Raw genomic sequence first — 13311 nt, forward strand, 5'->3', positions numbered from 1 at the left:
CACACAAGTGATACATCATGTTGTTTCACAGAGAAGCAAAGACCAGTCAAAAACAAAACTTTCAAGGTGGACACCCTGGTGGAAGCAACTTCTCTAAACTTCATTAGTTTGAGAAGAAGATGTGGTACCACATTTTCAGGACAATTAAGGATATCTGATAATTAGATATCAACTTAGGCAGTGATGCACATGCTGTGAGGACAAATGAAAATAAAAATGCACAACCACTCAAAGAATCATGAAGTCACAGTATAGAAGGAGGCCATTCAGCCAACTAAATTCATGCCAGTCTCTGTGGACTAATCCATTCAGTTGACTTGCCCATTCAGTCCCATAGCTCTGAGAGTTTATCTCCTTCAAATACCCATTAAATTGTTTCTGCATCAACTATTCTCATGGGCAGTAAATTTCTGGCCATAACTAGTTGCTCTATAAAAAAAACATTTTGCCTCATATTTACCGTGCATATCTTGCCCCTAACCTTAAATCTGTGTTTCCCAGATATCTATTTTATAGCGTTTCATTTGCCTTTACTGGATTCCTCTGTTTGATATTGTTACCCCATTGTAGTGAAATGTATCAGAAGATTATTGCAATTGGTCAATTAATTTTAAGGTGTTAGTCGATGTAAGAACGTACTGCACAATGGTTAACATCTGGTGTTTGCCTTGTTCTGTGAATTAAATTGACAGCAATTGCACCTTTCATGTCTTGTTCAAAGGTCAACGTTCAAGCATAATGAACAGAGCAGTGCAGACAAAAACATTTCCAAGTATAAGCTTTTGTTGTTTTCAAAATATTTCTGTCCTGATTTTCTTTAACGTTTTGAATTGTTTTCTTCAATCTCAGAGTCTTTCCTACAGAATCAATACAGCTATCAATAGGAAACCTGCTGTCTGAGGTGCTGTGAAACAGAGGAGTTCCCCAGAAGGGATGGCAGGTGGATTAACACAGAACAGCTGCTCTCCACACATTTATCATTTTCACAATGGACAGCAGCAGATTATTCTTGTTTTCCTTTTCTACCTGTGTGTAAATATCATGTTTGTTGACTAATCTGGTGAATTTTCATCTGAATCTGATAATTACAACTTTCCACACTGGATTAAGACATTTTATATTGTGTATGCTAGAAGATGTCATGTAAAAGTACCATTGTTGACATCTGACAGGCAATGCTGTTATTGGTCTGTGTCATTCTTGGTATATGTCATGTGGTGCTATTGTTGGTGACCGATAGCGTTGCTCTGGATCTGCAGATGTCATTGTTGATCTCCTCCTAGCAGTTGCCTTTCCCATACTAATATGAGGTGCAGTCACAATTGTAACTCACAGAAAAATACATAAAGGCATAAGACAATACCATCCTCAAGTGACAGGTATAATACCAGTATCTAAAGAGATGCAACTTGGCATTGCTGGTCATTAATGCATTAAGATATACAGACTAACCCAGTCTTAAAATATTAAAGGGCAGCACGGTGGCTCAGTGGTTAGCACTGCTGTCTCACAGCACCAGGGATTGGGGTTTGATTCCAGCCTCAGTGACTGTCTGTGTGGAGTTTGTACATGTCTGCGTGGGTTTCCTCTGGCTGCTCTGGTTTCCTCCCACAATCCAAAGACGTGCAGATTAGGTGAATTAGCCAGGCTGAATTGCCCATAGTGTTCAGGGATGTGCATGTTAGTTGCATTGGTCAGGTGTAAAATATAGGGTAGGGGAATGGGACTGGGTGGGTTACTGTTTGGAGGGTCAGTGTGGGCTGAAGGGCCTGTTTCCACACTGTAGGAATTCTATTCTATTTTGGATGAGCATTTTAACTACTAGCATCAATCAACCTTTAGCCTCAGATCCACAATTACATCAATGTTTTATCCCGGTTGAGCTTTTGAAAGTCCACTATCTCACTTGGTCTTTGTATCTGTTACTTTTAACACAAATACTTTCCATTTCTCAATATTATCTATTTGAATACCATGGCTAAGTTTACTTATTCGAGTGCTGTTTGGTGAAAAGGCTCACAACGATATAACCTGCTAATTATCCTCTTGTCAGTTTGCACTGTGGTGTAAGTAGTAGAAGTGAAGGCAAGAGCAAGATTTTAAATTTTTAAAGCATGGAATGTTGGAATAGGTGGAATAAATTATTTTCACCAACAGAATGGAGAATTTATAAGGAAATAGTGAAGAAAAATGACAAGGTGAAAGACACTTTAAGTTTCTGGATTTGATGCAAAATTATTTTTCATGAGCTTAAGCTACTGACAATTGTGCTGAGTGGAGACTGGAGCTCTGACTGAATTCTGGACTGAGATTAAGTGGGATACCTGTGGTTTGGGTTGTGCATCCCTTATAAACCTATTACATAGGTCAATCCATAATTGCTGAAATAAGTCAGATTTTACTGAAACTTTTCATTTTGCACTCATTCGGATATTTATACTGCATGAGATGAGAGAGCTGATTGTTTGCCAAGTAGACTCTAAATGCTTGGGATGGAGAATGAACTGATTAATATTGATTGACAATTAACAGCCAAAATCATTGAAATTTTAAGCAAAACATGTCAAGTCTGACTTGTCAAGGTATTATCCTGAGAAACGAAGCAACAAATAGTTGTCACTTGTTCATTGAGTTGAAACAGGGTCATCGCATGCACACGTTCTTTCTGTCTGCACAGTAGCAATGCAAAACAGAGTGAGGTACCTTAAAGGTTAGGACAACGGGTGAAGCTAACTGTTTAACTTTTCAATTTTAATGCTCTGACCTATCAGAATCAATTGGCCTGGTTTAAAACTTAAGCAAAGCCTAACTGTCAATTAGTATCAATGGTGCATTCTCCATGGCAATGCCTCTGCAAATCACAGTCCACCTGCCAACCAATCAGCCTTTTCCGTGCATGCAATTTCAATATTGGTTTTCCCTCCGATTTTTGTATGCTGGTGAAATGTCCTGATGAGTGCAAGATAAGAAGCTTTGGACTATCAAACAAATATTTACAAACCATGATATTTTGATTGGTTACAGGCACAGAATGAGTACTGACTATCTGACATTTAATCAGGCTCCGAATCCTTCCATCACTTTCCACTAATTTGTTACGAAATGTGAATCAAGGACTCTTGACCCAATGTGGTGGCTTTTTTGTTGGCATGGGGGGATATCTCGGCCTGGTGCAGTGGACTTTCAACCTAGCGTAGTGGACTCTCGGCCCGGTGAGTTGATCTCTTGGCATGGCATGGCAGTCTCTCAGTGGCCCAGTGTGGTGGTCTCTTGGCCCAGTGTGGCAGTCTCTCAGTGGCCCAGCATGGTGGTCTCTTGGCTCAATGTGGCAGTCCCTCAGTGGCCCAGTGTGGTAGTCTCTTGGCCCAGTGTGGCAGTCTCTCAGTAGCCCAACGTGGTGGTCTCTTGAGGAGAAAGTGAGGTCTGCAGATGCTGGAGATCAGAGCTGAAAATGTGTTGCTGGAACATGGCAGCAGGTCAGGCAGCATCCAGGGAACAGGAGAATCGACGTTTCGGGCATAAGCCCTTCTTCATGAATGAGGAAAGTGTGTCCAGCAGGCTAAGATAAAAGGTAGGGAGGAGCGACTTGGGGAAGGGGCGTTGAAAATGCGATAGGTGGAAAGAGGTCAAGGTGAGGGTGATAGGTCAGACTGGGGTGGGGGCAGAGAGGTCAGGTAGAAGATTGCAGGTTAGGAAGGCGGTGCTGAGTTCGATGGATTTGACTGAGACAAGGTGGGGGGAGGGGAAATGAGGAAACTGGTGAAATCCGAGTTCATCCCTTGTGGTTGGAGGGTTCCTAGGCGGAAGATGAGGCGCTCTTCCTCCAACCGTCATGTTGTTGTGGTCTGGCGATGGAGGAGTCCAAAGACCTGCACATCCTTGGTGTAGTGGGAGGGGGAGTTGAAGTGTTGAGCCACAGGTTGGTTGGGTTGGTTGGTCCGGGTGTCCCAGAGTGTTCTCTGAAATGCTCCGCAAGTAGGCGGCCTGTCTCCCCAATATAGAGGAGGCCACATCGGGTGCAGAGGATGCAATAGATGATGTGTGTGGAGGTGCAGGTGAATTTGTGGTGGATATGGAAGTTTCCTTTGGGGCCTTGGAGGGAGGTGAGGGGGGAGGTGTGGGCGCAAGTCTTGCACCTCCTGCGGTTGCAGGGGAAGGTGCCAGGAGTGGAGGTTGGGTTGGTGGGGGGTGTGGATCTGATGAGGGAGTCACGGAGGGAGTGGTCTTTACGGAATGCTGATAGGGGAGGGGAGGGAAATATATCCTTGGTGGTGGGGTTCGTTTGGAGGTGGCGGAAATGACGGTGGATGATACGCTGTACATGGAGGTTGGTGGGGTGGTAGGTGAGGACCATGGGGTTCTGTCCTGGTGGCGGTTGGAGGGGCGGGGCTCAAGGGCGGAGGAGTGGGAAGTGGAAGAGATGCGGTGGAGGGCATCGTCGACCACGTCGGGGGGGGAGATTGCGGTCCTTGAAGAAGGAGGCCATCTGGGTTGTACGTTTTTGGAACTGGTCCTCCTGGGAGCAGATGCAGTGGAGACGAAGGAATTGGGAGAATGGGATGGCGTTTTTACGGGGGGCAGGGTGGGAGGAGGTGTAGTCCAGGTATCTGTGGGAGTCGGTCGGTTTGTAGTAGATGTCTGTGTTGATTCGGTCGCCTGAGATAGAAATAGAAAGGTCGAGGAAGGGGAGGGAGGAATCTGAGACTGTCCAGGTGAATTTGAGGTCGGGGTGGAAGGTGTTGGTGAGGTGGATGAACTGTTCAACCTCCTCGTCGGAGCACGAGGCGGCGCCGATACAGTCATCGATGTAGCGGAGGAAAAGGTGGAGGGTGGGGCCAGTGTAGTTGCGGAAGATGGACTGTTCCACATATCCTACGAAGAGGCAGGCATAGCTGGGGCTCATGTGGGTGCCATGGCTACTCCTTTCGTTTGGAGGAAGTGGGAGGATTGGAAAGAGAAGTTGTTCAGGGTGAGGACCAGTTCAGTCAGTCGAAGGAGGGTGTCAGTGGAAGGGTACTGGTTGGTACGGTGGGAAAGGAAGAAGTGGAGGGCTTTGGGGTGGTCTTTTGGCCCAATGTGGCAGTCTCTCAGCCCGGTGTCATAGTCTATCAACTTGGCATAGCTGTCTCTCAGTGGCCCAGCATGGTGGTCTCTCGGCCCAGTGTGGCAGTCTCTCAGTGGCCCAATGTGGTGGTCTCTTGGCCCAATGTGGCAGTCTCTCAGTGGCCCAGCATGGTGGTCTCTTGGCCCAATGTGGCAGTCCCTTAGTGGCCCAGTGTGGCAGTCTCTCAGTAGCCCAGTGTGGTGGTCTCTTGGCCTGGCATGGCTGTCTGTCAGTGGCCCAACATGGTGGTCTCTCAGCCTGGTTGGTGGTCTTTTGGCCCAATGTGGCAGTCTCTCAGTGGCCCAGTGTGGTGGTCTCTTGGCCCAGCATGGCAGTCTCTCAGTGGCCCAATGTGGTGGTCTCTTGGCCCAATGTGGCAGTCCCTCAGTGGCCCAGCGTGGCAGTCTCTCAGTGGCCCAGTATGGTGATCTCTTGACTTGGTGTAGCAGTTTCTCAGAGCGGTGTGGCAGTCTTTTGGATTGGTGTAGCAATCTCTCAGCCTACTGTGGCAGTCTCTAAGTGGCCCAGCGTGGCAGTCTCTCGGCCCAGCGTGGCAGACTCTCGGCCCAGTTTGGCAGTCTCTCTGACTAGTGTGGCGGTCTTTTGACCTGGCATGGCAGTCTCTCTGCCTGGTGGGGTGGTCTCTTAGTGGCCCGGCATGGTAGTCTTTTGGCCCAGCATGGCAGTCTCTCGGACCTTGTGTGGCAGTCTCTTGGCCTAGCATGGCTGTCTGTCAGTGGCCCAACATGGTGGTCTCTCAGCCCGGTTGGTGGTCTTTTGGCCCTATGTGGCAGTCTCTCAGCCCAGTGTCGTAGTCTATCAACTTGGCATAGCTGTCTCTCAGTGGCCCAGCATGGTGGTTTCTCGGCCCAGTGTGGCAGTCTCTCAGCCCAGTGTGGCAGTCTCTCGGCCCAGTGTGGCAGTCTCTCAGTGGTCCAGCATGGTGGTCTTTCAGCAGTATGCGGTGATCTCTCAGCTTAACATAGCCTCAGCATGGACTTCTGGACTTGTGCTAATTCCTTGAAGTGTGGTCCCGTCATGGCTAAGCACTTGAGAAAGACCGTAATGTTTGAACTTTCAGCTTTATTTCTTTATTTTCTACTTAAGAAGGTGTCACTGTACTATGATCACTACAATGTTCAACTTTTAACTTTGTTCTTTCTTTTTACCTTGTTCTGAATATTCTGTACCGAGGTTATTGTACCTAAGATGCTGCCTTGTGTGACAACATTATAACTTTTGACTGTACTCCTGTACGTTTCTACTTGAGGATACCTGACAATAAAATCAAAATCAAATCAACTGTAATGCCATTTAACATCATGCTGGATTAGTTTTATCATTGTAACATTTGTGTGATAAATTGTTCAGTGCAGGAACTAAAAATTAAATTAAACTCATTGGACCAGTGAATCAAGATTATCTCCAAAGCTGTCAGCAATTGAAGTATCAAATAACCTTCAGTTTTCAGCAGTTAATGAGCTTCTATAGGTCTCAATAAATTGTATCTGAACATTCTCTTTTCCATACATTTCACTTGCTATAGATATAGTTACCAGCATGATTAGCATTGTTAACAAATACTAGCAGATCTCCTGTAGTTTTGCTCCCAGGTAGCCTGGTTTCAGTAGCCTATTTCACAAAGATGGTGTTTAAATTATCTTGTCCCTGTAAACCCAAGGCTCAAGTACTCCTCTTGAGATCATGATATAAATAGGAAACTCCTTTTAATTATGGCTGCTTGTGAATACATCAGCTCATTGAGTTGTTAATTAATAACTATTTATACTGTTGTGAACAAGTTTTCTTCCTACTTTTGAAAAGTGAGATATTCCAAAGGTCATTAAGAGTTGGTCTGACTGCAAGATTTTTTTTATATCCATCAGTTCTCCTGAAAGACTGCTCACAGTAAGTTGTAGGATGCAAGTACACAAGGATTATAATGTCAAACTGAATGTACCACAATGGTATACATTTGGAGATGTTGATCCAAAACGAAGAAATGAATGTGAAATGAATGGGATGAGAAATCATGCACAATTTGACTTAATTTAAGATGCATTTATATGTTGTGCTGAAAATAAACTGAATGTGAATTAGTAATACGAGTTAATGAAAAACAGAGTACATTTTAGAAGGTCCTGCCATTTTTGTTGAGTAATATTTCTCAGAGTCAGGAAAGGTTCCCCGAGATGGGAAAAAGCAAATGCAATTTGTTTATTCAAAAAAAGAACAGGCCCAAAACCAGTCAACTCCAGACCTGTTGTCTTTCACAGGGAAAATGTCAGAAGGCTTTATGAACAAAGTTAAAGCAGAGCACTTAGGTAATTAGGCAGAGTGAACATGACCTTCTGAAAGAGAAATTATGTTGAACTAATTGAAATTATTTGAGGAAATAACGTACTGTAGATAAAGGGGAACCAGTGAATGTATTGTATTTCCAGAAGTCATCTAATTAAAGGCTGTATCATATGGTTTTGTGGATAAAAAGTTAATGTACAGTATAACACATTGGCACAGATGGAGGACTGGCTGCCTAACACGAAGCAGAGAATAGTCATAAAAATGGCCATTTTCTGTTTGGCAGGATATAATGAATGGTAACAGAGGGATCAGTGGTGGGCTCTTAAACTTTTACAATTTTCACAAATGTCCTGGATGAAAGGACTGCAAGTATAATTGCTAAATTTCATGATGAAATGAAGATAGATAGAAAAGTAAGTTTTGTGGAAGATATAAGGCAGTTACAAATGGATATAGATAGGTTAAGCGAGTGGGTAAAGATCTGACAAGTGGAGTATAAAGTGGCTAAATGTGAAATGTCCATTTTGGCAGGACAAAATGGTATACAACAAGTCCACACCGACCCTCTGAACAGCAACCCACCCAGACCCGTTCCCCTACATTTACCCCTTCACGTAACACTACAGGCAATTTAGCATGGCCAATTCACCTAACCTGCACATTTTTGGACTGTGGGAGGAAACCAGACCACCCAGAGGAAACTCACACAGACACAGGGAGAATGTGCAAACTCCACACAGATAATTGCCTGAGGCAGGAATTGAACACAGGTCTCTGGCGCTGTGAGGTAGCAGTGCTAACCACTGTGCCGCCCAAGCAAGTAATTAGGAAAGATAACTTAACATTTATTGCCTGGGAAATTGCATATAAAATTAGGGAGACTATACTTCACTTATAACTTTCAGGTGGTGGGATGACAACTGAAGTACTGTGTACAGTTTTGGTCTTCTTATTTGAGAAAAGGTAGAAATACATTGAAAGCAGTTCAGAGATGTTTACTAATACCTGGGATGTGAGTGTTGTCTTACTAGGAAAGGCTGGATGGACTGGGCTCAACTGCAGGTTAGAGGAGTAAGAAATGAGTTGATTGAAAAATATAAGATCCTGAGGGGGCCTTAGCAAAATGGTTGTGAGAATCTATACCTAGGGTCACCAATTCAAAATATGGGGTCAACTATAAACCTAGAACCTTGTGACTCAGATCAAGATCAAGTCACAGCTGACATTTAGGACCAACAAAATGATATATTTTTCTTCACGCAGATGACATAGGGAAACTAACTTCTCAAAATGGCAATGGAATGCACCGGCACTATATTGTTTACTAATTAAAATGTCCTAAATCGGTTGAGACATGATTCAGAGAGGTGGCAGCAAGAAAGAATGCCGTGTGCAGCCTTTGGGAATTGCTCCTTAAAAACTGACTTCAGTGTTACTGGAATAATTTACAAAGCCCAGAGCAAGCATGATCCAGTTCTCTGGCAGAGAAAGATGGGTCAGTGCGGAAAGAAGTCAGAAAATCCTGTTTTGATTCCCTGATTGGAAAAAGGAATGCACATTTTCCTCCCAATTTACTGAGTAATCTTCCAAAAAGTGTATCATTCGGAACAGACTCAGCACGGATTCCTCAGAGTGAGCAGCTTAGAGAGTCGTGCAGAAGCCATGTCCATATGTTAAGTTGCTGTATTCCATTAAGTAAAGAGTTTAAATGTTTTAGAACCTTTTTGAACAGCCATGGAGCTTTGGCATGTTGGGGAATAGAGGGGGTAAAGCAATAAAGCTGAACATTAAGTGCTTCCAGGGATGGAGGGGGATGTGGTGGATAGGTTAGAGATGGAGGGGTATATAGTGGATAAAGAGACAGAATTGTTGAACTAATTGTGTCAGAGAATAGAGTGGGATGGGGTAAGGTGGAGCATGTAAGTGTGTTAGGGGATAAAGTGGGTAAAGGAGTAGGGTGGATGGGGTGAGTATGTAAGTGGATAGGGTGCAGCATTGTGCAAGAAGCTAAGGTGACTGGGTGAGGAAAGTGAGTAAGGGTGGATGGTTGATATGGTTTTAGGATGGCAGAGTGAGATGGGTCAGGATTCCCTCTCGTGCTTGGAGGTCCCCTCACAGTGATTTCCGGTTTTGGATCACTGCTGTACAGGGACCTTGGAGATCTGTGCAGTGGGGGAAAAAAAGAGGGAATATTGGTGAGAATAAAGTTGGATTGGGAGGGCAGTGAGAGCGGGGTAGGGGCTGGTCAAGTAAGGGGTTGGGGTGGATCTAGCGGTAAATGGGATAAGGAGCTAGTCAGGGTAGATTCGGTGTTGCATGGTGCTGAGTTACACGAGGATTTTTCTGTCTCTAATATATCCTGCACCACTATGCACGCAAGTAAATCAGAACTGACTGGATTTCTAACTGAAGAGTAGGAGTCTTTCTTTCAGGGAGTCCAGGGAGCAAGAGACTTGCTGACCAGAAGATCACCTTTCCTAAACAGTTCCCATCGAATCTACCCAGACAGCGCGAGATCTGCACTTTCGTCATTTCACAGGAGGATTCATGACATAAGGAATGAATGGTTGATGCTGGGCCAGAGGTGTTTGTACTTTGCAAAGCACACTTTTATCAGCGTTCGCTGAACTAGCTGGTAATTTGGTGTCTTGTATTTCCATTCAAAGAGCAAGAATCAGATTTGAAACTTGACATTTTTATAGCACTACAAATGCTTTCTCCACAACACTCTCCAATCAAGGATATGCTTTTTAAAAACACTGCAGCCACTGTTAAAATGTCGGTAGTTTCAGTTGTATAATCCCACCAATGATTAACTGGCAAATAAAACAAAAAAAGAGTCATGTAACTCAGAAAGTATAACTCCATGAACTACGTGATTCAAGTATGGATTGCTATTCCCACCTGATTTGTTTTAAAAAAGAAAATACTTTCTTAGTTGTTGGTTTCAATGAAAAGGAAGGGTGGTTCACAGAATGAAACAGGTTTTTGCATAATCTTTGGCCCGGCGTCAGCAAGCGAGTTGACACACACACACACACACCTTGACACACAGTACATGTTAGAACTGGTTTCCACGCCCTGTACTCCGGTGCCGTACCCTGCTTACGTACTTACTAAACTGTTCAGTTTGCAGGCCGTCACTGAAAACATTTGAACCAGCGAAGATTGCAGTGGCTGTTTCAACACTGAGGAGAGAATTAGTTATCTTATAAGTAAAACTGTCAATCAGGCCGTGCTCCCGAGCTACTGGACCGAGTAAGTAGACATTTCAGCTTCTCTTTTGAGCCTGTCTTCTGGTCAACTGCTCAGAGGCCAGCACCGATTTATTACTGACCATTCCTGGGACCAAACAATTCATGCTCTGTCAAAGCAATGTAAGGGATTGAAACGCTGTTTTAAGAACCAAGGATCTAACAATGGGAACACCAGTACAAGTGGAGACATCCATGACAATGCAGCCAAGACGAAAGCAAACTCAACTCCAACTTCTGTGGAAGTGTGGAGCAAAACATTTCTCGGGTCCCTGTACATCTGCTCTGTTTAACAATACAACATTATTACAGGAAACTTGTTCGACAAACGTCGTTTGGTAACAATGGTTTTAATGTAAGGGCTTTGAACAGCGTAACCACACTTAGAGCGACATCACTAGAGCATGGGCAGCGTTATTTCATTGTGTAGTTTTTGCTAAATCTGGATCAATTTTCTCAAAAAAAAACACAGCACTTTTGTTTTTCCCCAGTTCAACCCATGGAGTTCTTCTGTGGCCAGTTATATTGCAGTGATCAGTCGGAAGCTATTAGTTGGTGCACTCATTGCCCGATATGTATTCAACCCGAAGAGTTCTCTCACTGAAACTCCCAACATGTTTTGAATGGGCACTGAAACCGCAAATAGCAGTCCCTGTTTGTGTACATCTGAGAGCAGCGAAGCTTGTTACAATGGATGGCAAAAGAGAATTTGCCAATATTCAGGAATGTCAGGCAGCATCTGGGGAAAAAGCAGCATTAATTTTCGGGTTCCTGATTATTCATCAGATCTCTCGAATTTCAACCTGATATGTGAACTCTGTTTCTCTCTCTCCACAGATGCAGTCTGACCAGTTAAGTAGTTCCAGGATATTTTTGTTTTTATTTCAGATTTCAGAAATCTGCAGTATTTTCTTTATTGTTCATGAGAGGCATTTATTGACCATCCCTAATTGCCAGAAGGTGCTTAAGAGTTGAGCACATTGTTGTGGATCTGGAGTCAATGTAGACCAGACCAGGTTAATGATGGCAAATTTCCTTTCTAAAGGAAGCTAATGAACCACGTGGATTTTTACAACAATCAATGGTTGTTACGTGGATGTTATTTGACTACTTTTTATTCCCCATATTTATTGTATTCAAATGTCACCATCTGCCATTGGTTTTTGTGTTAATGGTCCGTGTTAATGGTCGTGCTAACTATCTTTTTTGTCATCAATATTGAGGTGAAGCAAGACAAGGAAAAATTTTTAAATTATCTTTTAACAGCAAAACTTGTAAGATGCTTAAACTGTTTGTGGTCTGGTTTGAATTCCTGGTTGTTCAGAATTGTAATACTTGCTTTTCTTCCTCCAGCAGGTACAACATCAACCCTGGATAACATTTCATATTCCATTTTAACAACATGAACTTATCTTCCCACATCTCTTCGCTGGGCGAAGAATTCAGATCTGAGGATTATGTTGAACCTCACTACAAGGAATGGTACCGTGTAGCTATTGATACATTAGCAGATGAAGGGATTCCTGCCTATGAACAATTTCTAGCAAAGGAAGGACTGAGTGAGTTCCTGGCTGAGGAAGAGATCTGTTTAATCAAGGACAATGTTCAAAAATTAGCCCCATCCATTGCAACCTATTATCTGGATGACAGTAAGGATGGTTCATCCTCTGGCACCTACTGGCCTGTTCAATCTGATACGGATGCTCCAGATTTAGACTTGGGATGGCCTTATGTTATTAAAGGCTTGGAGACACAAACCAAAATCGACCTATACTTTCATCCGCCTCGCGATAACTCGCCTACAATCAAGGAGATTGTCAGGAAATTAATAAAAAATGGAAAACAGGTATTGCAATAATTCGCTAGTAAATTAAATGTGGTGCCAAATTACGGTTTGCACTTTTTTTTTGGAAAGTAAGAGCTAATTGATGTGAACAATGGTGAAGATAAGGTAAGGAACCAACTTTGTCCGAAAGCATTCCAAGCTGAGCAGAAAGAGAGTCATTATGCCATTTGGGCATAACCATTGTCAAAATCATGGCAATGAAACAAAGAATTGTGGACAGTGGAGGTCCGAAGCAAACAAAGAAATTGTTGGAGAAACTCAGCAGATCTGGCAGCATCTGTGGAGAGAGAAACAGTGACCCTTCAGAAGTTCTAAAGAAGGTTCACTGGACTTGAAATGTTGACTCTCGTTTTCACTCCAAAGACGCTGCCAACCTGCTGAAGTTCTTCAGCAATTTCTGTTCTTGTTTGTTTCAAAACTAGGGCATTTTGATTGAATAAATCAGGAGATTTCTAATTAGGGGTCACAGATTTCAGATCATTGACAAAAGGAAATTTATTTAGGCAGAGAGTTGATGATCTGAAATCACTACTTGATAAGGTTTTGGAAGCAGTTTCCATAGTAACTTTCAAAAGAGAATTGGGAATATTGTATATATGATGAGAGAAAAAAAATGTGCAGGCAAGGGAAGGATTTGTGGAGTTTTAACAAAGAGCTGGAGCAGGATCAATGGATTGATTAGTCAGCTCCTCATTGTCTCTATGATTCTGACCCAAGATCAATCCAAAGAAATAGAAACAAAATTGCACAGTCTTTAGGATTTACAATATTTACAATTGTTTCCATGTGGAATTTCTTTTACA

At 43.2% G+C, this 13311-nt stretch overlaps 1 protein-coding gene across 3 annotated transcripts in view; it reads left to right on the forward strand.

Annotated features, from left to right (window-relative positions):
- Positions 1 to 10535: 10535 nt before the first annotated feature.
- The window catches only part of sack1b (scaffolding CK1 anchoring protein B), a 40854-nt gene continuing 38078 nt past the window's right edge, over positions 10536 to 13311 (forward strand). The window contains exons 1-2 of one of the 3 annotated variants that reach the window (XM_043679355.2): positions 10536 to 10666; positions 12016 to 12508. In XM_043679355.2, the coding sequence (XP_043535290.2) occupies positions 12065 to 12508 (444 nt within the window). In that variant the 5' untranslated portion in view covers positions 10536 to 10666; positions 12016 to 12064. Of the gene's footprint in view, positions 10667 to 11155; positions 11514 to 12015; positions 12509 to 13311 lie in introns of those variants that run through there. The other 2 variants (XM_043679363.2, XM_043679374.2) reach the window with 2 other exon arrangements.

The sequence above is a fragment of the Chiloscyllium plagiosum genome, unplaced genomic scaffold, assembly GCF_037043375.1.
Source record: "Chiloscyllium plagiosum isolate Xiang-an unplaced genomic scaffold, Cpla_swu_hap1 HiC_scaffold_3, whole genome shotgun sequence".
Lineage (NCBI taxonomy): Eukaryota > Metazoa > Chordata > Chondrichthyes > Orectolobiformes > Hemiscylliidae > Chiloscyllium > Chiloscyllium plagiosum.